The sequence below is a fragment of the Puma concolor genome, chromosome C2, assembly GCF_028749965.1.
Source record: "Puma concolor isolate L17-30 chromosome C2, mPumCon1.1.hap2, whole genome shotgun sequence".
Lineage (NCBI taxonomy): Eukaryota > Metazoa > Chordata > Mammalia > Carnivora > Felidae > Puma > Puma concolor.
This window is the reverse complement of record NC_141675.1, coordinates 89,513,513-89,541,354: the sequence shown is the minus strand read 5'-3', so window position 1 is coordinate 89,541,354 and position 27,842 is coordinate 89,513,513. Positions and strand designations below refer to the sequence as shown.

Below are 27,842 nucleotides of genomic sequence, written 5' to 3'. Positions count from 1 at the left end.
ATACAGAAAAATGGATCAGCGATCTGGGAAACAGTATAAGGAAAACAACCAGTCTGAACAGCAAAACTAAACATAATAAAAAAAAATTAGAATAGGGTAAGGGAACTCAGCAACACCATCAAGTATAATAACATTTGAATTATAGGGATCCCAGGAGAAGAGAGAGATAAGGACACAGAAAATTTATTTTAAGAAATAATAGCTGAAAACTTCTCTAATCTGGGGACAGGAACAAACATCCAGATCAAGGAATCACAGAGAGCTCCCAGCAAAATTAACCCAAGGAGGTCCACTCCAAGACACATAATAATTTATATGGCAAAAAAATAGGGATAAAGAGATTTTCAAGAGCAGCAAGAGAAAAGAGTTACATATAAGAGAAACCCCATAAGGGTATCAGCTGACTTTAAAGCAGAAATTTTGCAGGCCAGAAGGGAGTGGCATGATATATTCAAAATACTGAAAAGAAAAAAAACAAAAACTCAATAACCAATACTCTACCCAGCAAGTTTATCATTCATATTAGAAGGAAAGATAAAGAGTTTCCCAAACAAACAAAAGCTAAAAGAGCTCATCACCGCTAAACTAGCCTTAAAAGAAACATTAAAGGAGATACTTTAAGTGGAAGGAAGAGGCTGTAAATAGAGGAAAATTATGAAATTCACAGGTAAAAGCAAACCTATAGTAAAGGTAGATTAATCACTTATAAACCCAGTATGGAGGTTAAAACATCAAAGTGATAAAAATCAATTATACCCACAAAAATTAGTCAAGAGATGCACAAGATAAAATGTTAAAGATGACTGGAGGTGGGGGGGGGGGGGGAGTAGAAATTTGGTGATTTTAGAATGTGTTAGAACTTAAATGACCATCAGCTGAATAAAGACTACTATAAGATGTTGTAGATGAACCCAACGGTAACCACAAATCAAAAATCTGTAATAGACACACAAAAGTAAAAAGAAGGGAATGCAAGCAAAACATCAACACAAACCATCAAACCACAGGGAAGAGACCAAGAAATAAAGAAACAGAGAAGTTACAAAAACAATCAGAAGACAAATTAACAAAACAGCAGTTAGTATAAACCTACCAGTAATTACTTTAAATGTAAGTGAACTAAATGTTCCAATCAAGACAAAGGATGACTGAATGGATAAAAAAATAATAATAATCTATTTGCTGCCTACAAGAGACTTATTGCAGACCTAAAGACACATGCAGACTGAAAGTGAAGGGATGGAAAAAACATATGCAAATGGAAGGTGGGGGGTGGCACAGGGTAGTGATACTTCTATCAGACAAAATAGATTTTAAAACAGACTGTAACAGTCTACAGCCATACCACCTTGAACGTGCCTGATCTCATCTAAAACGGACTGTAACAAGAGACAAAGAAGGACACTACATAATGATAAAGGGATTAACCCAACAAGAGGAGGATATAATAATTGTAAATATCTATGCATACAACTTAGGAGCACCTAATACCTGAAGCAAACATTAGTGGACATAAAGGGAGAAACTGACACCAGTACAATAATAGTAGGGGAGTTTAACACCTTACTTACATCAATGGATAGATCATCCAGCTAGAAAATCAACAAGGCAGCAATGGCTTTGAATACATTAGACCAGATGGACCTAACACATATACAAAACATTCCATCCAAGAACAGAATACACATTCAAGTGCACATGGAACATTCTCTAGGATAATAGATCACATGTTAAGCCCAAAGCAAGTCTCAACAAATTTAAGAAGGTTTAGGTCATATCAAGCATCTTCTCTGACCACAACAGTATGAAACTAGAAATCCATTACAAGAAAAAAATCTGGAAAAACACACAAGGAGGCTAAACAACATGCTACTAAACAATGAATGTGTCAAGGAAGAAATCAAAAGGGAAATTTAAAAATACATGGAAACAAAATACAGTAGTCCAAAATCTTTGGGACACCGCAAAAGAAGTTCTAAGGGGGAAGTTTAAAGTGTTATAGGCCTACCTCAAGAAACAAGAGAAATCTCAAACAACCTAACCTTATACCTAAAGGATCTAGAAAAATAAGAACAAAGCCCAAAGATAGTAAAATCAAGAACATAATAAAGATTAGAGCAGAAATATATGAAATAGAGATAACATACATACACACACACACACACACACACACACACACACACACACACACCCCAAACCCCAATGAAACCAAGAGCTGGTTCTTTGAAAAGATGAACAAAATTGATAAACCTTTATCCAGACTCATCAAGGAAAAACAAGAGAGGACTCAAAATCAGAAATGAAGGAAGAGAAATAATAACCATGTGACAACACAGAAATACAAAGGATTATAAGAAACCACTACAAAAAATTATATGCCACAAATTGGACCACCTAGAAGAAATGGATAAATTCCTAGAAACATACAATGTTCTAAAACTGAATCAATAAAAAATAAAACATTTAAATAGACTTACTGGGAGTAATGAATTCAATCAGTAATCAAAACTTTTCCAACAAACAAAAGCCCAGGACGAGATGTGGCTTCACAGGTGAATTCTACCAAACATTTAAAGAGTTAATATTTACTCTTCTCAAAGTATTTCAAGAAATAGAAGAGGAAGAAAAAATTCCAAATTCATTCTGTGAGGTCAGCATTACCCAGATACCCAAACCAAAGACAGTGCCCTAATCCAAAACAAAAACAAAAACACCTACAGGCCAATATCTTAAATGAAAATAGATGCAAAATTCTCAACAAAATATTAGCAAAATGAATTCAACAATTCTTAAAATATACCATTCACCACGATCAAGTGGGATTTAGTCCAAGGATGCAAGAGTTGTTCAATATTCACAAATCTACCAACATGATATATCACATTAACAAGAGGAAAGATAAAAAACATATGATCATCTTAGTAGATACGGAAAAAACATTTGACAAAATACATCCATTCATGATAAAATTTTCAACAAAGTAGGTTTAGTGGGAACATACTTAAACATAACAAAGGCTCTATATGAAAAACATATAGTTAACATCACACTCAATGTTGAAAAATGGAAAGCTTTTCCTCTAAGGTCAGGAACAAGACAAGGATGTCCACTCTCACCACTTTTATTCGACATAGTACTGGAAGTCCTAGCCACAACAATCAGACAAGAAATAAAAGGCATCCAAGATGGTAAGGAAGAAGTAAACCTCACTCTTTGCAGATGACACAATACTTATATGTAGAAAACCCTAAAGACTGCACCAAAAAAACTATTAGAATTGATAAATGAATTCAGTAAGGTTGAAGGATACAAAATTAAGGCACAGAAATCTGTTGCATTTGTATACACTAATAATGAAGTAGCAGAAAGAGAAATTAAGGGAAATTTACAATTACACCAAAACAAATTAAATACCTAGGAATAAATTTAAGGAAGTGAAAGGTCTGTATTCTGAAAACTGTAAGACACTGATGAAAGAAATTAAAGATTTTGACACAAACCAATGAAAAGCTATTATATGCTCATGGTTTGGGACAATTAATATCATTATAATGTTCATAACCACCCAGAGCAATCTCTATCAAAATACCAAATTTTATCAAAATCCTAAAATTTGTGTGAAACCAAAGACCCTGAATAGCCAAAGCAATCTTGAAAAAGGACAAAGTTGGAGGTATCACAATCTCAGATTTCAAGACATACTACAGCACTGTAGTAATCAAAATGGTAGGGTTCTGCCACAAATGCAGACACATAGATCAATGGATATGTGAGGATAGAGAGCCCAGAAATAAACCCACACCTATATTATCAATCTACAACAAAGGAGGCAAGAGTCTATGATGGGGAAAAGAGTCTTTTCAATAGGTGGTGTTGGGAAAACAGCTCCATGCAAACGAATGAAACTGGACCACATTCTTCCACCATACCCAAAAATGAACTCAAAAAGGGTTAAAAACCCAAACGTGACACCTGAAACCATACAACTTCTAAAAGAAAACATAGGTAGTAATCTCTTGGACACTGCCTTTAGCAACCTATTTATGGATGTCTCCTCTGGCAAGGGAAAGAAATGCAAATATGAACTATTGGGAGTATAATACCCAATATACTCCAAATAAATAAGATAAATAAAATAAAAAGATTTTGCATGGCAAAGGAAACCACCAACAAAATGAAAAGGCAACCTACTGAATAAGAGAAAGTATTTGCAAATGATATATCTGATAAGGGGTTAATATACAAAATATATTAAGAACTCATGTGACTAAATACCAAGAAAAAAACACTTGATTAAAAAATGGACAGAAGCCCTGAATAGACATTTTTCCAAAGAAGACACAGAGATGGCTAACAGACACATGAAAAGATGCTCAACATCACTAAACATCAGGGAAATGCAAATAAAAACCACAATGAGGTGTCACCTCATACCTGTAAGAGTGGCTAGTATCAAAAAGATGAGAAATAACAAGTGTTGGTGAGAATGGGGAGAAAAGTGAAACCTTGTGCACTGTTGGTGGGAATGCAAACTAGTGCAGCCACTATGGAAAACTGAATGGTGATTCCTCAAAAAAAAAAAAAAAAAAAGAAAAAAGAAAAAGAAAAAAGAAACAAAGGAAATATCATATAATCCAGTAATTCCACTTCTGGAAATCTATCTAAAGAAAATGACAACATTAATTTAAAAATATATATGCATCTCTATGTTTGCTGCAGCATTATTTACAATAGCCATGTTATGGAAGCAGCCCAAGAATCCATTGATAGATGAATGGATAAAGAAGATATGGTGTGTGTGTGCGCGCGCGCGCGCGCGCACACACACACACACACACACACACACACACACACACACATATATATACAGTGGGATATTACTCAGCCATTAAAAAGAATGAGATCTTGCCATTTGTGACATGGATGGATCTAGAGGGTATCGTGCTAAGTGAAATAAGTAAAAAAAGACAAATACCATATGATTTCACTTATATGTGAGCTCTAGGATAAGAAGCCAGTCACACATTTTCCAGAAGGTGCAGTATGGATGGAAAATCATCAAACCAGAGAAGGGGTCCCTGAGCTGGGGTCTAACACTCGTCCCAGGGGTGACTGACCTCAATTTCCTCTTTTGTAAAATGAGGAAATGCCTTCCCTGAACACCATGTGGGCCTATTGTGAGTGTCAAATGAGGAGAGGCTGCTGTTAGTCTCAGGGGTTTGCTATTTGAAGCAGGTTAAGACCAACGAAGTTTTAATTGGTGAGCCTTCCAGGGTGTTTCTGGAGTCAAACGAAGATGGTAAATGGTAACCAGTTGCCCTGAGAAGTAGGTCCAGACTTTTTTATATGTTACCTATTTATATATTTTATATGCATTATTCTGACAAGGGGTCAGTAGTAGTCACCAGAACAAAAAAGTAAAGTATCCTCCTATCCTAGAAAGTTAGGGCTTATGGTTACTTACAGGTTAGATCTTGCCTTTATGCACCAAGGTGTGAGGGTCTTCAGATGAAGAAATGACACAGAAGGACATGGTCAGAAGGATCCAAAAGTGTGTGTGGAGGGAGGAAAGGTGTGAGGAGGGGGCAGCAGAGAAGACAGTTCAGGGAAGAGGTCAAGGATCTCAATAAGAACCAGAGGCAGGTTATATTTTGTTGCATTTAGTTTCCAGCTTCCCGACAATCAAGATATCCAGACAGACCAGGTCCCATCATATGACAAAATGAAGCATCAGAACTTCCTGGCATGGAACTCTTAAGAGAAATAAATTGGATATGAAGACCTTCTCACTGGGACACATCACCCAACCATCTCAGAGGCTGCTGTCAGACAGGCTGATGCGCGGTGACCATCCAAGAGTTCCTCGCACAAACGTGACCTCACCAGGAGGGGCCTTGGGAGCTGAGAAGGGGGGCTCTACAGACACGGCTCTCCCTGCCAACACCACCATGTCTCCCCATCTCTCCTCCCCCTCCACTTCCCATCCTCCCTGGAGGGGCTAAGGCCTGAATGGAGCCAGGTCCTAAGACGTCGGGAGCCCTGAGCGGGGGGAGGACAGAAGCCAGGTGGGAGAAACCGAAGGCCTCAGCCCACTGCCCCGAATGAGAGGGACCAGAAGGTCTCATTCCCAGCCATGCTAAAAGCCACAGCTGTCAGAGTGCAGCTACGAGACAAGCCTAAGCAGAGAAACTGCTCGGCCCTTGCTCCCGGTCTGCATTTTCAGTGCTGGCCCAACACGCACCACCCAGCATTCCTTGGTGCCTCAGACACAGGTCCAACACTTACCTCCTCCTGAGTTTCATCTGAGCACTGCCAGCTTCCTCCTCTTCGCCACTGCCCCTCTCAGCCAGTCACAAAGCACCCACCAGCGGCCTAGTGCCCCAGGATGGCCCTTCTCCGAAGCAGGCAGGAGCCAACACACTGGAAGCCCTCTCAAGAGAGGGAGGAGCCAGCCAGTTAAAAGGTGAGCTCCTTTTATCTACTGGGGCAGAGATAAAAGACCCCTTCCCCCTTCCCATTTCCCCATCTGTTTGTTGTTACCTGTAACCCAGCCCAACAGTTTAATGATAATGAACCTCAAGCTTTGGTCCTAATTAAACAAATTAAAAAAAAAAACATCTCTCTTCCCCCAAAGAGGTGGCTGTTAGTTACTTTAAGAACTAGTCAAACAAGTGGAATGAGGATCCCTGGTTCTTTTAAAGAGGGCAATAGTTGGGGCACCTGGGTGGCTCAGTCGGTTAAGTGTCCAGCTGCAGCTCAGGGCATGATCTTATAGTTCATGGGTTTGAGACCAGCATCAGGCTCTCTGCTGTCAGCACAGAACTTCTTCAGATCCTCTCTCTCTCCCCAAAATAAACAAACATTAAAGAGGGCAATAGTTGAATCCTAATTTGGTGAAAATTTTACACACACACACACACACAGAAAAAGACTGAAGTCATGCACAAAAAGCTGGAGTAGTTACCCCTGCTTGGTATAATTATAAAAGATTCTCTATGATATCTTTATATTTTTCCATCTTTTCCATGCATTACTTTTGCGATTAGAAAAGTTGTTTAAAATCAGTCAATAAAGATAAGCACCATTTGAAAACCTATATTAAGTCAGTATAGATTAATTACAAAGGCAAATAGCCCCCACCCCTCCTTTCCAACAAGTGCATCCCTAACCATCTTTCCAACCAGATACCAGGAGAAGCTTTTCCAGAGACTGCCAGGTGCTCTTTGCAGGCCCCTCTGCAATCATGAGAACTCCCATCTGTGTGCTTTCCCAGCATGGCAAAAGGGCAGCGACCATGTGCCCACCCCCAGCTCCTGCTCCATTATTTGTATTAATCGAGGAGTGCTGGTGGTGACGCCTATGTGTGGGGGCGGGGCAGGGTACCAGCATGGACACACCGCCTAAGGAAAGGAATAAGAATCACAAATTGGGGGGGCGCCTGGGTGGCCCAGTCAGTAGAGCCTCCAACTTCGGCTCAGGTCATGTTCTCACAGTTTGTGGGTTCAAGCCCCACGTCAGGCTCTGTGCTGCAAGCTCAGAACCTGGAGCCTGCTTCTGATTCTGTGTCTTGCTCTCTCTCTGCCCCTCCGCTGCTCATGCTCTCTCTCAAAAATAAATAAACATTACAAAAAAAAAAAAAAAAGAATCACGGGGTGGGTCAGAATGTCAGTAGTCAGGTCTCCAAATAGCTAGTCCCAGGAGCTTCCAGCAGGGGGCAGCAGGGTGCTGTGAGCAGCTGGCTCCCACACTAGCTGTGGGTGTCACAGATGAAATAGACCTAACTTCTCTGTCAGGTGGACGCCAGGAGCAAGTAATCCTTTAGAGTGTGTGGCTCAGGAACTGAGTGCCCTTACAGAACTGCCTGATAGAAAATAAGACTTTCAACAAGTTGATGATTGTCTCCAGGAAACCGCAACTGAACAGAAGAGAAACCCAATTTCTTCCAAAATCGTATTTTTCTCAATTTAGAATCTCAAAGTCACCATTTTATGCATCTATTTTATATATTTATTTACACTTGGACTTACTACAAAAAGGTTTTAAGGCAGCTTCACCAAGTCACGAGGCCTCTGTTTCATCCTAACTACACAGAACAAAGGAAACTCAAAATCCGTCCATATTTTCCCCAGGTGATAGGCCCTATTTACTGACAGACACTTGTCTTAGTGTTTGCCAAAATGAAAGAACGGTACAGGGCGCCCTGGTGACTCAGTCGATTGAGTGTCCAACTTCAGCTCAGGTCATGATCTCACAATTGATGAGTTCGAGCCCCACATCCGGCTGGCTGCTGTCAGAGCAGACCCCCCTTCCGATCCTCTGTCCCCCTCTCTCTCTCTGCCCCTCCCTAGCTCGCACGCGTGTGCACTCTCTCTCTCAAAAACAAATAATAAACATTTTTTAAAAATGAAGGAAGGGGAATTTGGTCCAAGGCTGAGAACAGATGAATTTGGAATGAAAGCCTAATAGCCCTGAAGTGATGCCAAGAGCAAAAAAACTGGTCAGTGAAAGACATCCTACAAGAAAGAGCAGGTCTTAGGAGGCCAACACTCTGGCTGTCATCAGCTGACCTCCTGACACGTGTCTGGGCAAGCAACTGCCCCTCTCTCACAGCTTCCTCTTACATAAATAGGGGATAGGATCAGATAATTTGTCAGGTCCCTTCTATCTCAGATATGGGAACCTAAGGGAACTTCAGGGGTCTACAGGGAAAAAAAAAAAAGCTGAAATGGGTTTTGTGCTTTAGGCCTGGTTGGGACATAGGAATTGAGCGGGGAAGGCACTGTTCTTTTTTTTTCTTTTAACATTTATTCATTTTTGAGAGAGAGCGTGAGCAGGAGAGGGGCAGAGAGAGAGGGAGACACAAAATCTAAGCAGGCTCCAGGCTCCGAGCTGTCAGCACAGATCCCGACGCAGGGCTTGAACCCACGCACCGCGAGATCATGACCTGAGCCGAAGTCGGACGCCCAACCTACTGAGCCGCCCAGATGCTTCCTGTTCTTAATAAGGTATAGAGACGGACTATTTGTGGAAATCACATCTTGACCTTTCTTTACGTGCACAATCCATTTCCAGCCTCAGCACCTTGAAACAGGGGAGGCAGGCCAGTGTGGTTTTCACAATTTCTAGCTTGGAAGTCTTCCTTTTAACCAAAATTGGGAGGGTCCAAAGGCATAGGCTTAGGTCTCCCTCGGGCATCCCATGAGGCCCTGTTTGAAGAGCCCTGGTCTGGAATAGGGAATTGGCTCTTGTTGGGTCCCCGGAGGAAGTACACAGCCTTTTCAACCCCCCACCGGGGCACCACTTAAAACCACGTCAGGATAGGAATACGCGCATGACAGAGAGTGTCAGGCAAACACAAAGTCTTGTTTAATCTTTACTTTCAATCCCAATCTTTTCCCCTTTCATTACAAAAGTACTAAACAAACACAGACAGAATTGGAAAACTGACATCTGCAACTATGTGCCTTCAGCAGGCATCTCAATAATCCCATCACCAACACCCCTGTGCAAGGACAGACATCAGGCAGATAATTCGCAGTAATCAGAGCTATACCATAAATGCATGATCTTTTTATTTTGTATAAAAATGATCAACACGACAAAAGCCAGAGCGCATGTTGGTTTTGCACACTCTGATACTCCCAAGATCCTTCTCCTCTGGCCAGGCTGGAGGCTCAGCCTTCCTGGAAGGGAGAGACAACCTAGACCCCCAGCAGCTCACCCGAGTCAGCAAGCTGGATGTGGTGTGGAAAGCTGAGAGTGTCAAAGTCCCAGGCCTTTCCTGGGCTTGGAGGGGTGGCGGCCTGGTGTGGCTATGGCCCAGAAGCCAGGTGGAACTCTGGCTGCCTTCCCGTGCAGGCAATGGGCTCCTGGCCCAGGCTCACAGGAAGGTGTCTTTGCTTGTCCCTCTAGGGAGCTGTGATCCAGTCGAGCAGCTGTCCAGGGCGTATCAGTCTCCGACTTATCGTCAGCCCCCTCTGGCCCTCCTCGGAGGAGCTGTCAGTCCACTGTGCCATTGTAGGGTTTGTTGAACTTGTTAAAGGTGAAATCCACAGTGTGTGTGGAGATGGGCTTTCTGTACAGAGGGTTGGAAGCCTGCAGAACACAGAAGGCAAGAGGACACATGTGTGTCCATTCATTTGAACACACACTCTCGGGGTCAGAAGCCCTTCCTCAGTCAGTCACCCCGGGAGGCGGAGCACGCCGGCAGTGGCAGGCCCATCCTGCAGGACCATCCCTGCCTCCACCTGTCATGCCCTGGGAAGGACCCTCCCTGTCTCTAAGATTCCCTCTTTCTCTCTCAGACGGGCTTGGCCCGATGGTCTGTGAAGTTCCTTCCAACTTTAACAGAAACTAAGTGGGGATTCAGGGGTGCTGCTCCCTGTGCTGCTCAGTCCTTCAGGAGCATGCAGTTTGCTTGGGGAGACAAGACTCGCACAAATGGATGCTATCATAGACTCTAACAACTTGAGTTCATTTACTGAGTCTGCAGTCGCTCTAGGACTGTCCAGACTCTTTCTCTGAGGCTGCACCAAGCGCCTCTTCCCTGGAAGAGTCCTGAGCTAGGTCTGGTGTGAGGCTCTACACAGAGCCCCCTGTGCTTCTGGACCATGAATTCTCACCTTCTAGAATGGGGTGCACACCACCTCTCTTTGATTTCAATGCCAAAGATGTTAGTGGGCCTTAAAGCTTGTCTGACCTCAACCAGATCTCTAAGCTTGACTTTTTTTCTTACTTCCGGCTCCCCACTGGCTTACCATTTCATAGCGGGCCCTGGACCTCTCACTCTGGAACTTGGCAAACTCTCTCCGGTCATGGATGGTGACGAGCAGCTTCCAGATGGCCAGGAGCGCAATCCCAATCAGGAGGATACTGCCAACCACGGCCAGGAGGATGGTCGTGGCGTTGGGGGCAGTTCCACACTCTGGAGGGGACCAGGAGAAACCATGAGCAAAGCCACTAGGATAGCATCCCTACCCCCTCCCCCACAATGTCAGGCCTATCTGGAACAACAGGTGCACCTCTCTTCCTTCCACCTTCTACCAAACACCTTCCCTCTCTTCTCTCTTAGATCCCCATGCTGTTTTTGGGAGACCTGGGGGTGCTGGAAGTTTTCTCCAATGCACACAAAGGGGAAGAGTCAAAGAGGGATGGTGACTGTTCCAAGGCCACATGTAGAAGAGACCCTTGGTGGCCGCACCCCTTTCTCCCAGACGCCATGGTGCACTGTGTGCTCAGCAGCACCTCCCCTTACATGAGTGTACGTGTGCCGGCCTGGCCCATTCTCCGCTCTCCAGACTGGATGTGTCTCAGCCTCCATGTAAATGGTTTCAGAGGCAGACTGGGCAGGCAGGAGGTTTCATGAAGCCGTATCCACAAGGGCTAGGCTGGAGGCCAGCCAACGTTTGTAACCCCAGAGTGTGGCCCTTTGGAGCGAATGTGCTTATTTTCAAAGAACCACAAAGACAGCGCTTGGAAACAAAGCCTCATTCTTACAGGCATGCATCTTGGGCTGGTACCACAGCACTTCCTCTGCCGCTGGCCCAGAGAAGGCGTATTATGTGGTCTGGCTCAATTTGGAAAAACAGTTTGCAAGGCTGTAAATTGAAGGGAGCAAAACCTTTCTCCTCGCCCCTGTCCCCCTCCAGGGAAGCATAAAAGGGGTTATACTAGAAACCCTAATTACTCCAAAGCAAAAGGGCATTAGTCCCAGGGTCCAAAGCATGAGGCAGAATTATCAATGTCTGCACTAAGGCTTGGCCTCCTCAGTGGCCCAGGAGCTGAGCGTGGCAGTTTAACCCAGAGCCCCGTCTGCCCTTCTTGGACTTCACGGTGGCAAGTGCAGGTGCCCCTCCAGGGCTGTGTGTGTGTGTGTGTGTGTGTGTGTGTGTGTACCCAGATGGCCTGCCCAGCCTTGACCGTCCACGCCACCCCCCCCGCCCCCGCCCGCTGCACACCCCCTGCAGAGCCTGTAGCTGCTCATGGCCATCAGCGTCAGCTGTGCAGGTGAAATGTGTGCTATGGCCACTTCTACCCCTGTGCTCCATCTCCTCCAAGATGAGACACTATAACTCCCGTGCCTCCACGCCGTGACCTCCAGAGCTCTGCCCGGCAGTGGGTCCCCAGGTGTACATCATCTTTCTTCCAAACTCCAGGAACTGGGTAGGGGTGGCCTTAGATCCCGGTCTTTATAAGGAATTGTGACCCTTGTCTCTCTGGAGTTTGGAAAGCCAGTGAGGACGGAAGGGCGATAAGCCTAGAGCAGGGAAAGGTATCAGAAGCCGAGCTCCCAGGAGGAGCAGAGCCGGCCCTCACCCACCTGGCTCCCTGAGGACTGTCAGGTTGGCCCTCCCGCTGGGGAGCTCTGTGTAGGCGAACATCATGACACAGTCCTTGGCGGTTTTGTAGAAACAAAGCGCAGCCTCTTGGTCATCTTTCACTGGAAGAAAACCAGGTACAAGTGTCCTCTCGGAGCAACCCAGTGTGCTGATGGACAGGGTGGGGAGTCAAGCACCTCAGTTAGGAAAGGGGGTGCAGGGAGGCATGAAGCGGAGGCTGGGCCTTCACAAATGAGTTCGGGTTTCTCACGTGAAGAACGTGGGCCCAGCATGGAATCTGAATTGCTCTGGGAACACGAATCCCCTGAATGGTGAGGAATCCCTGGGGAATGCAAGAGCCCCCCCCCAGAGTGTTTGCTGGGAGCGATGTGAAACGGAAGAAGGCATTATGCTTGGAGGTGAGGTTGGTAAGTGGAAGTGCCCTGGACATTAAAGGGACACAGAAAAGAAGGAGCCATTCCGATGCCCTTTGGGGCCTGAGAGTTCACAGTTGAGTCCACTTGGCTGAGAGCCAGCTGTAGTGGCCAAGCATCAGCAGCTCTTTGGTAGGGTGTAAAACCAAAAGGACCCAAGGATGACGAGGACGTCTGGACAAGAGTTGGGCACCTGCCGTGGTGCCTCACCCACAGATGCCACGGGCCAGCGCCCGAGGCCAGGGCCGAGCCCAGACCACCCGCTCCACTCTTCTAGGGAGCAGTGCCCACCTGTCCCCACATGCCGTTAACCCAACATGATGGACTCATAACCCCCTGTCCAGACGTCACCTGCACTCCAAGGCTTCTCTGGGGAAGGGTTAGACTGATCTCTAGGAGGAAAAAGGGGCAGGGAAGAGGAAAGCAAAGGGGACATTGTTCCGCAATGGCCAATCGGTCCTGAAAAACAGCTGTGGATTGATGTTGTGGCGTGAAATGCTTTTTAGCTCTTGCCTTTGTGACCCTGTTGCTCAAAGGAGGGTTTTTTTCGTTGTTTTTGTTCTGTTTTGTTTTGTTTTGAGAGCGAGTGTGAGCAGGGGAGAGGCAGAGAGAGAGGGGGACAGAGAATCCGAAGCGGGCTCTGCATGACAGCAGAGAGCCCAATGTGGGGTTCAAACTCATGAACTGTGAGATCATGACCTGAGCCGAAGTCAGAGGCTCAGCCAACTGAGCCACCCAGGCGCCCCTGCTCAAAGGAGTTTTAACCTGGAACCAGACAAATTAGTGTGGTTATCAGATGGGAAATCCTGGACTTTTTCTCCTAGGCCCCAACCATAAGCCTGGCCTGGGTGAGTGTATGTGTATGAAGAGAGCCGAGAGAAGGAAGGAAGGAGGATAAACAGTGAATCTGAACAGAAAGCTTCTCACTGAGGATTACACTGAGAGGCAGCTGTGCATAACAGCTCAGAGCAAGGGCCTCAGTCAGGGGGCCGCAGGAAGGCAGCATCTCCTTCCGACTGTGTGCGCCCAGGCGGTTGGGGCGGGGGAGTGGCGAGCACTGCCCCAGGTCTGCGGGCAGAACTTGCTGTGAGCCAGTCCTGAAGCACCAAGCAGACACGGTGGCAGGAAAACGGCCACGAAACAAGACTCGGTAGGCTCCCGACCGGCTCCCCTGGTCTAACACAAGCCCCGGCACGCAGGAGACGCTCAACGAACAAGTGCAGGCTGAATGCATGACTCAACATACTCGGGAGCCTCACGTGGCCACGGCGGTCGGTCAGAACCAGGGACGTCTACAGAGGGGGTGAGTCAGGACCAAGAGAGAAGGCAGGGGCTGGGAGCCTGCGGCAGCTGAGGTCAAGGTGGAGGGCAAGGCTGCCAGCAAGGGAGCCTCAGAGGCAGAATCCCTTTCATGGTACACAGTCTTGTTCCCCTCCCGCCCCGCCTCACCATTTTAAATGTATAATTCAGTGGCTTTAGTATATTTACAATGTTGTGTAACTATTCCATCCAATTCCAGAACATGTCCGTCACCCCAAACAGACACCATCTTTGTTAGCGCTCAGCCCCAGTTCTCTTCTCTCCCCAGCCCTGACAACCACCAATCTATTTTCTGTCTCTGTGCTTTTGCGTATTTTGGACATTTCACATACATGGAATCCTACGATATATATCCTTTTCTGTCTGGCTTCTCACACATGGCATAGTACTTACAAGAGTCATCTCTCTTGCAGTGTGCATCAGGACGCCATTCCTTTTTCCGCTGTATGGATGTACCACATTTTATTTTTCCATTCATCAGTTCATGTACATTTGGGTCGGTTCTCATTTTTCACTCTCATGAATAACGCTGCTATGAACATTTGTGCACAAGTTTTTGTGTTAACGTGTTTTCAGTTCTCTTGTGTATATACCCGGGAGTGATGTTACTGAATTGTGCGGTAACTCCGTTTAATTTGCGGGGAACTGCCAGACCATTTTCCAAAGTAGATGCACAAATCTACACTACCACCACACTGTATGAGGGTTCTGACATAGGGGCACTTTGATTCGGTGTAATTATAGTGCTCCAGACCACTTCCAAAGCCAGTCACGTGCATACGGGGCTAAGATAAGTGATTTGCATTTAGAAACTCCTCAGCCTGGACAGAAATGGCTGTACTAGTAAAGGGATGGAGGCAGCCCAGAAAGGGTGAAACGCAAAGGTCTGTGCACCTCTGTCTGAGCCACCCTGTGGGCTCCCACCCAGAATGGACTTCTAGCCATTTGTTCAGAGGTAAAGCAAAGGGTTGAATGGATGGAGTCAAACTGGAGAGGTCAGAATGAGAAGAACTCTAAAATGTGATCTGCCACGAAAGATAACAGAACAAGGAGTGAGCGACAGCAGCAGGAACAGATGCCTGTTGCCGGGGGGACAGTTGGGACAGCACTCAATCCCAGTGCTGGGATCACTGTGCAATCTAGGCCACACGAGACCCCTGCCCCTTCTGATACCTTGCAGCATCATGAGAGCCACACCAGGCTGAGGCCAATGTGGTAAAGACTAGGCAGCCATTCATCAAACAGGGTTTCCCTGCCCCCTGGGCACACGACTTGACTACATTTCCCAGCGACCCTTACATCTAAATGTGTCCAAACAACTGAGTTGGAGTCGTGAGCACCATTTCCAGGCCTGGCCGATAACAGCATCTCACGTGATCCCTCACTGTCTTCCCCCATTTGCTGACTGAGTGGAGAGGATTCCAGGGACCTCGAGGAGAATAGAACCTTCAGGTAGAGGGAGCCTGGTTTCCTGAATGACCTTATCAACCAAAAAGGTCTTCAATGGACTCGCAGTGAGTGACTTATATTTAGTTAAGTCACTGAGATCTGGGATTTGTTTTAGCAGCTAACATGACTTGTCCTAACTAATATACCAACTTCTCCGAGAACCTGGGAGATGTGACTAAGATGGGCTCCAGTGATGGTGCAGAAAGTTATGAACAAGAAGTCTTACACCCCAGAGAGCCCAGGGACCCAACAGTAGTATCCAGGACACTGACGTCATGCTTCTCAACTCCAGACTAGAACCACCCTGCTCCCTACCAGGTGGCCCTGAGAATCGATGGTCTCCACAGAGGAGGAAGCCTCGAGGTGTCTACCACAATACAAAAGGGAACAGTTACCCAGGGCCACTTGGACACACTCACCGATGGTGTCCACCCACGTGATCACCTCATCCTTGCACAGGTTTTGGCAGGTCTGGTTGTCGGCCGGGTCCCCCACGTGAAGTAGCAAGCACTCAACACAGTCTCTTTGGAAAAGAGGCAATAAATGAGGGTGTTAGATGCTGTGTGGTGGTTCCCCACAGGTAACTGAGCTCCCAGGGGTGCACTGCCCACTCTTCTGCTGGGCCTGGGCCCTTGAAGGTTCTACTTCACCCTATCTTCAGATTTTTGGCCTCAGTCAGTGTTTCTGCTGGCCTCTGGTTGCCCGAGGGTTCTTGGAGAAACATGTGAGTTTAGAGGCATGCCTGGTCTACACATCAAGTTGCAGGTTAGAGACTTTCCCGTTTTTTTTTTAAAGTAGGTTCCACGCTGGGTCTTGAACTCATGATTCTGAGATCAAGACCTGAGCTGAGATCAAGAGTCATCCACTTAACTGACTGGTGCCCCAGAAACCGTTCAATTTCTGATACCAGGAGCCAAACCATCTTCACTCAGCTGTATCACATGCCTTTGAAGAGTCTGCTCCAAGCAGGAAACTTTGGAGTGATTAAAAAAAATGGGGTTCCTGGCCTCATAGAGGGGTCCTCACACCCCCCTGGCCAGTGCTTAATGCTGCCAAATTGCCCCATTTCCCAGGATTCCTACTAGGGGATCACTGCCAGGGCGGGGCCCTTAACCCTCCCACATATTAGACTCTCCAGGAGGCTTTCTAGAAAATACCATCTCCAGGGCCTGACCACGCCAATGGGATCCACACCTCTGGGGCAGAGCCCGGGCTTCTGGATTCAGATTCATACAGTGAGGGTTGTGAACCATTGTCCTGGAGCCCTTCTCCCTCCCAGATGGAGCCTGCCTGGAGGGTTCTACCCTCTATGAGTTGGTCTACACTAGACTCTGGTAGAGGCTACGGGGTGGCAGTCTCCTTCCAGGAAGGCCACATTTCAACAGGGGCCTTCTGGAGAAATTGGGTTAGGAGCCAAAAAGTCTCGTTTTGAGCCCCTTCTCCTCCCAACTCAGGTGCACAGTTTAAGTCAGATATTGTGTAAAAATGCTTACGTAAAATGCTCAATTAAGGATCAGTACTCTACTTCCCATAGTCAAACCCAGTTCCAGACAGTCCCCATCTACCTTCACTTTACATCAGTGAGAACAGAATCCCGAGGCTGTGGGGCCAGAGAAGCAAAGCTTTCACAGAAGGTCTGTGACGCCTGCGGTGGCGGGAGAGGGGCCTGACCCCTCTGGGGGACTGTGGGATGGGGGAGCACAAACAGAACCCCAGGGAGGAGCGGGCTGGGCAAGACAACCAGCTGACAGTGAATTCTCAGGGACTTAGTGGGGTGATGGTGCCCGGTGGCGATGGGGATGGCTGCCCCAGAAGCAGGGGCTTCCTTGAGGCTGGGTTAGGGCCGAATCTGTGGAACACAGGTGCTGATACCACAGAGCCACAGTGACCCGGGGGATGGCCACTCCGCTCACCCATAGGCCCATGGGGACCAGTGAGGTTATGTGTCCGGAAAGCTCTCTGGCAAAAATGTAGAGGGATGTACAACCACGATGCACGGCCTGAATTACCATCATCTGTTTTTTTAATTCCTTGAGATTGAGGCCAGTTACTAGATTTCCAGAGAAGAAACTTCAGGGGAGCAGCAGAACTGGAAGGGAGCTGGAGAGCACTTCAGGCGCCCCCCCCTTCGAGGCCAGGGGAGACAGCAGGGCCATGAGACGCTGTGGCCGCTGCTCCAGCACCCAGTGCCCTGCCTCTCGGTAAGCCCCTCCCAAGTCCTCACTTCCCTTTCTGAACGTTGGGGAGGAAAGCAGGCAGGACTTTCTTAGGAATTCAGGGGTGCCTAGGTGGCTCAGTTAGTTGAGCGTTGGACTTTTGATTTTGGCTCAGGTCATGATCTCATGGTTCATGAGATCCAGCCCCACATCAGGCTCATGCACTGACAGCTTGGAGCCTACTTGGGACTCTCTCTCTCTCTCTGCCCCTCCCCGGCTTGCGCTCTCTCGCTCTCAAAATAAACAAGGAAAAAAAAAAAGGAATGCAGCTACCCCAGAATTGGCCATAACATCCCACTCTCCTGGAACACTCCATAGAAACATTCTGGAGTTACAAACAAGTTGGTAATGTTTGCATTTCCCCTGAGGCCAGAGTCCCAGAGGCAGACAACTGAGACTTGGCTGCAGGCCAGGAAGGGGCGGTTTAGCTCTGGCCCTTTCTCCGGCCTCTGGGATTAGCACACAGCAAGTGACCCCCAAGCTGACCCTCCTCTCAGCGAGGATTCGCCAGCCTTCCAACTGCAACCGTTGTTATTAAACCACATTAAACCACAGGGCCACTTCCAGGAAACGTTCCCTAATTATCCATGTGGATTTATCAGTCTAACTTGTGTGCTCCACATACTGGGTTGAAACTTGTGATATATTGTAGTCATGTGTTAAAATAAGTCTGGCCTTTTAAACAAACAAGTTGCTGAGAGAGACTTTACTCAGAGAGCCTGTTAATTGAAATCAGCTGAGCCTGAGTGTGAACTCACCCAAGGTGAAGGGTATGTTTGGTTAGTTCTAGAAAGTGGAGACTGGCTGTTCTGAAACCCCAAGTGGGGAGGGTGGGGAAGACAAGGCATTCAAAACCTGGTGGTTCTTGGCAAACCAACAAGTAGAAAAACATCACATAAGTCACTTTCAAAGGGAATTTGTTTAAAAAAAAAAAAAAAAAAAAAAAGAAGTTGCAACTAGGCTTTGAAAGAAACAGAGAGCATCAGTGTGGCCCAAAGATGAAAAAGGAATAGTGAGGCTTCCTTATGGCATCTCTTTGCTCTCCTTGTGTCTTTAGTATTGCTTAATGGATAACAAATTATCAGATACTGTTTCTTCTCGGAAATGAATGCTTTAAACATTTAAAGCTACGGTTGTTGTGCCCTTTTGACCTAAAGCTAAGGTTGTCGGGCCTTTTAACTGACCTACGCCAAAACTGCATTGCCTTGCTGCTCGAGGGGAATGGAAGAAACGGGCTTGATCTACTTTTATTGATTCCATGTGTGTTGTCCTAGCTTGCCCCCCTCCCTCCACTAACCTCGTGTGTCCCAAGGACAGCCTGAAACAGTTCTGCGAGAGGAGCTGGGGGAGCGTGCCCCGCTCCGTCATAAAACGTGGGTGATGGCTGTGATTCCACGCTCACACGGCCCCAGCTACTTGGGCTCCAGATCCAGGATCCTACCCTCCTCCCCTGGGACGTTGCTATTTGGATTTCTGTTATTTCTCCACTCTTAGCAGGTCTAAAGTGGGTCTGCTTTTCTTCTCCCTCCCTTTCCCCGGCTCTTCTCCAATTACACAAAATAAAATCTGGTCCTGTCTATCTTGTCTCTCCATCTACAGCCAGCTTTCAATTACCCACGCCTGGATTATTTGAGGCAAACAGCCAAGTAGGGGTTGTGCCACCCAGAACATTTCTGAGCAAGGACCGACCAGCAGCCAAGGCAGGCTCGGAGAGCATGAACTCCTTTCTTTATCAGCCCAAGCCAGACATGTGGAGGGGAAATCTGCCAAAAGAAAATTGCACAGTTGCGTTCCCCAGCCCAAGAGGAACGACGTCTGTACTATTATTTGTTTCTGATTATCTGTGCCTGTTTCCCTCACGCCGGGCCCCCTAGCGTGGATGACGATGACACAGCTGTTCCTTTAGCAAAATTCAAGAGAAACGGTCACTCATGCCTTCCTGATGGCATAGCTCCTGGATCCCTTTAATTCCCACCCATTCACACTCTGGCAGAGGGGGAAGGGCAGAGCTGCGGGGAGGTCAGCATGGAGAACGTGACCCCGTGGCTGAGTCAGTGGAGGCGCGGTGCCCACTGTCCAGACAATCTCTGCATTCAGCTGCAGTGCAGGGCCAGCGTTCTATTATCTGTATAAATGGAGCAGAAAATTCAAAAGCCATTGTGGTTTGTTTCTGGCATGCCTTATCTAGGTCGAATGCCCTCCTATCCGATCCACGTTCTGATTATGTTTTGTTCCAAGCAACATTTGCCATACGATGTCCTGTGAAACATTATTTGGGAAATGTTAATGTCGGGGAGGGGATCCAACTTGTTTGAAAAACAGAAGCATACTACATCCCCCTGTGAAATACTCAATAGCACTCAAAAGGCTCTGAGAAGCCACTATTTTGGTACCCAAACCAGTTGAATTTAATTCAGTGATCTGGTAACTTCTAAGTTGGGGAATAGAATAACAGTCTTTTTTGTTGTTGTTCTGTTTTTATTTTCTTACAAAATCCCCAAGGAACCAGTGTTTCAAAGACACTATTTTAATATACAGTTAAAGTCTAGTTAATGCTCGTATGAGTTTTGCTCCCCAGAAAAGGCTGGGCAGTGGAAAATGCGGGAGATGGGGACTAAGAGGTGGGCCGGCTCCAAGGGTTGACGGGCTGAAAGATGGGCCTGGTCTGGGGTGAGAAGTGGGAGTGAGGGTGCCATTACCTCTTGGTGCTGCAGGCATCTGGGCAAGTCGGGCATTTCTCACACGTCTCCCCAAAAGCTCCTGGCTCTGTGCACTGGCACTGCCCACAGACACAGTGCCCACGGTCGCTGCAGATCTGGCCATCCTTGGCCAAGCACGTGCTGATGTCTGTTGAGCAGTTACAGTTGTCCCCAATGTAACCTGCGTGGCACTTGCATTCTCCACAGTGACACTCGCCGTGGCCTAAAGGGACACACACAGCACATCAGCGCCTGCCGGCATGAACACATAACCAACCACCCAGCGTCTGCCTTGCACCAAGACAATGGGGAGCCAATACAGCAAGATACTGACTGTGCCCTCCAACTCTGTTTGGGCAGACAGAGAGGGCCTAGAGCCCACATGCTTGCATAGCAGGGGGCCGGGCAGCTTGTGTGGCCCAGCTAGGTCTGGGGCGGTGCTCTAAGTTGGTCCAGAATTTGACCAAGTAACACCACAGGACCATGACCCCAGAGAGTTTCTTCCTGTCTCAGTTGTCATGTGAAGAATGGCCACCAAATATGTCCGCTTCCAAATCCCCAGAGTAAATGTTAACCTCCTGCAGATATGACTAGGTGAAGGATTTTGAAATGGGAGGTTCTCCTGGGTTCTCCAGGTGGGCCCCAATGCCATCACAAGGGTCCCTAGAGGACGAAGACAGAGGGAGACTGGACCACAGTGGTGATGGGACAACAGAAGCAAGATGCTAGCTCCTGCCTTTGAAGATGGAGGAAGAGGCCACAGAGCCAAAGAATGTGAGGAATGCAGCTCTAGAAGCTGGAGACGGCAAGGACATGGATCCTCCCAAGAGCCTCGGAGGGAGTATGGCCCAGTCAGCCCGGTGACTTTAGCCCAGACCTCCAGAATTCAAGAGAATAAATCCATGTTGTTAAAGGCCACTAACTTTGTGGTAATTTATTACAGCCACGGCGTGCAGTGATGCTGAATTCTGGCTCCGGCCTCAGAGCCGTAGCCCCGAGTGGGATGATTCGGGCACAGGTGCCAAGGTCAGCAGTGGCTAATTGAACAGCACTCACTATATACACATCAGGCTTTGCAGCATAAACTTGAGCAGTTTCTACAACGGGGCCATGTGGCAGGGACTGTTCCCTCCCTCACGTCACAGTTGCCACAGATGAGACACAGAGATGAAGCTGCTTGTTGAAGATCACCTGCCTGTGGTGGAGTCAGGACTCACACCAGGGAGTCTGAACCCCAGCACCTACTGCCTCTCTGGAGGAAAGACAGCAGAATAGGCCCTAACCAGGTGGACAACCAGTGGAAGGTTGCCCTGCTCTCCTTTGTAGGAGGGCGAGGGGCTGGGCATGCCCCTTGCAGGCGTCAAGGGCAGAGGCTCACTGGGCTCAGAGGACAAGTGTCAGCGTGAGCGAATGTGTCGCTCAGGGAAAAAAAAGCATGGAGAGCGCCATCTTCCAAGAGCGCCAAGAGCCTGACAATGGATTCTCGATCCTCTGCACTAACAGAGGCAGAAAGCAGCGCTACGGCACTTAACTTTACAAAATTTCCCTTACACTAACTATTATGACAGCATGCTTTCCTTCCTGATGACATTTTGCTAAGGCTAAGACTAAAAGAACCAAGAATTGGGGCGCCTGGATGGCTCAGTAGGTTAAGTGTCCTACTTTGGCTCAGATCATGATCTTATAGTTCGCGGGTTTGAGCCCCGTGTTGGGCTCTGTGCTGACAGCTCAGAGCCTGGAGCCTGCTTCAGATTCTGTATCTCTCTCTCTCTCTCTCTCTCTGCCCCTCCCCCGCTCACACTCTGTCTCTCTCTCTCTCTCTCCCTCTCTCTCAAAAATAAACAAACATTAAAAGTAAATTTACAAAAAAGAACCAAGAATCTGTATCATTGTGCAGCCAGTTACATACTAGCAGGAGACCGCAGCAGTGGGGGATGGGCATCAGACAGGTGGAGGCCTTGCATTTTACTCCCACACCTGAGCCAGTTATCCCAGTAGCTAGATCCCAGCACCTTCTGTGAGACCGCCAATGAATGTGACCCACAATTTAGTTCAGGACCTAAGTCCAGAGAGCTTCTTCACCGGCCACTTACTTCCTGCCCACCCCCCCCCTCTCGTGCTCTGTCGGCTCCTCGGTGCCTAGAATCTGCAGGCAGGAGGGAGGCCATCTGGAGCGACCAAGTCTCCCAACCTTCCCGGGGCCAGACAGCCTCTCTGCTTTTACACCGCGGCTCAGAGCCTCAGCAGATACTGCGCCGGGCGAGAGCCCCCTCCCATTGCCCGGGCAGTGCCGAGGCATATGGCAACCCTCTGGGAAAGGTGAGGAAAGCCAGCAGGAGGCTGGGTGCAGTCTAACTGCCTAGGAGCTGGCATGTGAAGGTGAGGCACAGGAGAGGGCAGCACACCTACTCAAGGGGTACACAAGGTGGGGGCAGGGGGCTGGAGGGCACTGGCAGCAGAGTGCACGGCTCCCACGGGAGGGTGGCTGCAGACCCCTCCTCTAGCCCGGTCTGTGAACAGTGCAGGTTTCAAGGCTTGGCAGGCAGGAAGCCACCCCCCACAGGAAGCCTTCCGGAATGAAATGGATCCAATCTGCACAGCCCCTTCACTCTCCAGCCTCAGGGGCCACACTGGTCAAGAGCCTGTTTCAAATTAAAAATGGGTCACTGTCGAGGGTAATTTCCCCCCGCCCCCCAACATTTTATTATGAAAGTTTCCAAACCTGCAGCCAAGTTGAAAGGATTGTACAGTGAACATCCATATGCTTGCCACCCACACTCCACCGTTAGCGTGTTACCTGCTGCTCTATCGCACATCCACCCCACCCCCTCCACCGGTCAGTGCAGTTTCCAAAACGCATTTCCAAGTGAGCTGCAGATATGAGTGCACTTCTGGGGAAGGTTTCTAACATAGCTCTGGCACTCCCCAGCAGCTTGTATGCCACACTTCCCATAAAGCATGGTCAGTGCCGTTATTTACAAGCAGCACAACGGTACCTGGGTCAGAGGGACAGCTTTGCTGGAGACAGCGGGTGCTGTTTTTCTCCCTGCTCTAATTGTGTGTGGCAGCAACATAACATTAGCCAATAACAACCTGACACCGTATTCCAACGTGCCAACATTCTGGAGAAGAGGCAGGATATCATTTGGTTGAAGACTTGGGTTTCAGGGGAAGTGTGTGTGTGTGCTGAAGGAAGAACTTGCTCCCCATGGTGACCGGGCATCGAAGTGACAGAACCTGCTTGCTGAGAATGCCGGCGAAGGTACCTGCTGCTCTGTGCTCTCCACCATGACGCCAGATCAGCAACGAGCCTGGCTATGTTGGATACATCTGACACCACACAGGCCCAAGAGCCCCGAAACCCAGCCAGAGGTCAAAGGAGTTGAGTGTGTCCCAGATCTAGGGCTCAGGCAGAGAAAGTTAGGGGTCAAGGGCAGGAGAGGGACAGGACTCCCCACCAGAGACATGAGCCATTCCAGAAAGCCTCCCACGACACCTGAGCAGTGAGGACATGACAAGAAACAATGTGTAAGATAAAGTAGACAGAGCACGGACAGCCCCTGCCCACTTAAGTGGGGTGAGCAAGCAGCTGGGTGCTGAGGGGCTGTGGGACATCAGGAAATCCTTATCCATGTGGCTTTTGGCCTCAGAAATTTGACAACTCCAAAGTCAAGTCCCAGCAAGTCAAAGCAGGGCAGCCTCCGGGCCTGGTGAAATGGCAGCGACCTGTCAAAGGCTTGCCCTCACTGGCTCCCTGGCTCCCTTGCTGGCCCCAGTTTGTCCGGTGGTTCTTCCACTCTCAAAGACAGCTTGAAGCAGCTACGGCAAAGATGTGGCCTGTGCTCTCATGTCCTCCTCCCCATCTATGGCACATCACGCCATCTGATCACGGGAGCCTTGGCTTGGTCTCAGGATCCCCCTCAACACAGTACTCCAAGCAGGTTCTACCAACTAGGGGGACTGGCACAGAAGATACAACCATTTGCCATCTTGGTTTAAAGCTTTCAAGCCTCCTTTAGAAAGCATGACCCATACAGGTTTTCAAAAACTGGGTCAGTATGGTTACACTTTACCCTGATCCAAATGTCTCAGATCCTGTAGTTGGGCCTCAACCTGTATGCATGGAGGTTCCCCACATCTTGTGGTCAGCCCTTAGTCTCTCCCAATGCCCTAGCAGGAACACGTTATTAAAATAACAAGGGTCATTTGGCCCTGTCCCAAGGATCAATAACCTACCAATCACCAGTAAAACTAAATGGGGAACTGGGGACATTATCCCGGTTAACAACACCCAGGGGGCCTTAAGCAAGGACTCTTCAGCAAAACACAGCTCCTTTATAATGCTACCCCCAACACCTTGGCAGAGTAAGTCGAATTTAATGATGCCTGTTTAATACCGTGCAGACATAAAAATATTTTCATTGCACATAGGTAGGGATACTGAAAGGCATGCGAAAGCACTTTGTAAGCTGTGACTTGCTACATGTGCAAGTTATTAATAGTACTACCTTTGTTAGAATGATTGATAGCTAAATGGACAGGAAGTTGTAAATGTGTCTATTTATACAGAATTTCAGCTCTACAGAATTCAACAGCTTTCCATCAGCAAAACAGTGCTTGTGTGGGCTGTGGGCCAAGACGTGGCCCCATGCCTCCCTTTATAAAATAGAATATCGGCGATTTAGGGGGAGGGGAGCCCTTAAAGTAGGCTGGGAAGGAGATGCCAGGGACAAGCAGGGGAGAACCAGTGGTTTGGAAGCCCAAAGAGACATGATCGGAAGCCCGAGCAAGCACAAAAAGAGATCAGGAAGTGCAAATCCCAGGTGGCTGCTGTGGATTTGCCACAATCGGGAGGGGTGAGGGCAGAATCCAGGGGGCAGTGAGGTGGCTGCAAGCAGGCAGCTCCCACAAGTGGTCTGGAAGTGTGGGAAGAGATGGGGAGGAAGGCAGACAGGATATTCTGAAGATGGGGTAGATTTGTGCCTTCTTCTGACTGCAGACAAAGATTCAGAAGAGAAATGGTTTGGGAGGAAACGGAGAGATGGAGGGAATGGCACGCTCTAAAGAGAAGAGATTACAGCAGAGAAAGAGGCAGAGAGAAAGAGAGGGGACACGCTGAGGGGTGAGGACTGTGGCCAGAGAGCGATGTGCAAGTTTCCAGCTCCAGCCATGTTGAGAGAGGCTGAGAGGCTGCACGGAGCCAAGTTCACATATGTCCTCCACCATTCACTGTGTCACCATGGGCAAGTCCCTAAACCTGTCTGACAATCTGTTTCCTCATCTGTCAATGAGGACAATGCCCTCCTTGTAGAAATGTTGTCAAGAAATACGGTGCTATTGCAGGTAAAGCCCTCACTCAGCATCTGGTGCATGGGGGCGCCCAGGAAACGGGCTAGAATTGCTATGAACCGCCACTGGAGCTGAGCAACAAGGCGCTTGGAGACCGATGCGTTGGACAACTGTCTCAGGGAGATGCAGGGATGGTGGGGCCTGAGGGGGAGGGGGGAGCATGAGGTGGGTCCCAAGGTCTTTGAGGAATGCAGGGATGGCCAGGATGTCAGTAAGGGGGGAGGGAGGGGAGAAAAGTCAAGGTGCACAGCTCAAAGGAGGGGAGGGTGTGGGAGTAGGTGGAAAGCAAACATCCAAGGGGGTCCTGAGGAGCTGGGAGAGTGCCGACCAGGAGGGGCCAGACTCCCAGGCTCCCCCAACTTCCCTCAGGGACCACCAGAAAAGAGAAGGGAGGGGGGGATTTTTGCACAGGCCCAGGATGAAGAGCAGCCTGTTTACCACGGAACATGAGTGGTGGAGAACGGGGTGGGGACACAAGGAAACACTGGGAAAATGAGGCAGTGGTGCGTGGTGAATATGTGGCTTCCAGAATCACAGTGCCTGAGCTGGCCTCCTCAATCTGCCACTTACCAGCAGTTACTAACGTCTAACCCATCTGTATCTTGGTTTCTTCATTTTTTTTTTTAATGTTTATTTACTTTTTTTTTTTTTTTTTTTTACATTTATTTATTTCTGAGAGAGAGAGAGAGAGACAGAGCACAAGTAGGGGAGGGGCAGAGAGAGAATGAGACACAGAATCCGAAGCAGGCTCCAGGCTCTGAGCTGTCAGTACACAGCCTGATGCGGGGCTTGAACTCACACACTGTGAGATCATGACCTTAGCCGAAGTTGGATGCTCAACCAACTGAGCCACCCAGGCGCCCCAATGTTTATTTACTTTTGAGAGAGACAGACACACAATGCGAGTGGGTTAGGGGCAGAGAGAGAGGGGGTCACAGACTCCGAAGCAGGCTCCAGGCTCCGAGCTGTCAGCACAGAGCCTGACGCGGGGCTCCAACTCACGAGCTGTGAGATCATGACCTGAGCCGAAGTCGGACGCTCAACCAACTGAACCACCCAGGAGCCCCAGTTTCTTCATTTTTAAATGGGGCTGATACGGGACACCTGGGCGGCTCAGTCGGTTAATCCGACTTTGGCTCGAGTCATGATCTCTCAGTCTGTGAGTTCAAGCCCCGCATCAGGCTCTGTGCTGACAGCTCGGAGCCTGGAGCCTGCTTTGGATTCTGTCTTTCCCTCTCTATGTCTCTCTGTCTCTCAAAAATGAATAAATGTTTTTTTAAAACATTGTTTTTTAAATGGGGCTGATATAAATGCCCCCGTCATTGGTTTGCTGTAGGAGTTAATCACTTAACCTGAATAAAGCACTCACTCAGTGTTCGGCATATAGTAAGTGCTCCCTCACTATTGAGGAAGCTCAGAGTAGATCTCGGAGGATCGGAAGAGAAGTACTTTCTGCGAGGTTGGGTCAAAAGCCGCCGGGGTTAAAATCTCCCATGAGGTTATGTATCCATGTCCAGCCAGAAGTGAGCAAACCCAGGACCTGGTGCAGCTGTTCTGAGGCCTCCAGAGCCTCGGTGGGAAGGCTGATACCACAAAGGCGCCCGAGGCCCTGTGGGGACGCTCCCTGAGGCATGTCAGGCAGCACATAAGCGGTCTAGGAGGGAAGCCACCGCTCCCCCTCACCCCCAAGCTGGACTTGGACTCAGGGCCTGCAGAGGACCCAGATGGCCATGGGGTGACCTCGGAGGAGATGCCTGAGGGCAGTGGGGCAGGCCTGAGATGGGCAGAACCGAGAAGTGATTCTCTTCTCCCCATTCTCACCCAGCACAGGAGCAAGGGGTCACAACCAAGCAGACGTCAGACCCTTAGGGCACAAGCCAACTCTCCACAGCTGGTCCCCAAATAGTTTCCATCCAGCTCCGGAACACACTGTGGCTTCCTTCAGCAGCGGCTTCAGGCCCCTCCAGGAGTCCCAAGTCCGGTCCTAGCTCCCAGAAGGCCCAGGAGGGGAGGGAGGACTAAGCCCAGTTCCTGAGACAGGAAGGGCGCTTCCCTCCT

General features: G+C 48.4%; 1 protein-coding gene across 1 annotated transcript in view; it reads right to left on the bottom strand.

The window, feature by feature from the left end:
- Positions 1 to 9,360: 9,360 nt before the first annotated feature.
- The window catches only part of ITGB5 (integrin subunit beta 5), a 121,798-nt gene continuing 103,316 nt past the window's right edge, over positions 9,361 to 27,842 (bottom strand). The window contains exons 11-15 of the mRNA XM_086675211.1: positions 20,436 to 20,658; positions 15,940 to 16,043; positions 12,320 to 12,439; positions 10,758 to 10,924; positions 9,361 to 10,095 (exon numbers count right to left, since the gene is read on the bottom strand). Coding sequence (XP_086531337.1) covers positions 10,000 to 10,095; positions 10,758 to 10,924; positions 12,320 to 12,439; positions 15,940 to 16,043; positions 20,436 to 20,658 — 710 coding nt within the window. The 3' untranslated portion in view covers positions 9,361 to 9,999. The remainder of the gene's footprint in view (positions 10,096 to 10,757; positions 10,925 to 12,319; positions 12,440 to 15,939; positions 16,044 to 20,435; positions 20,659 to 27,842) is intronic.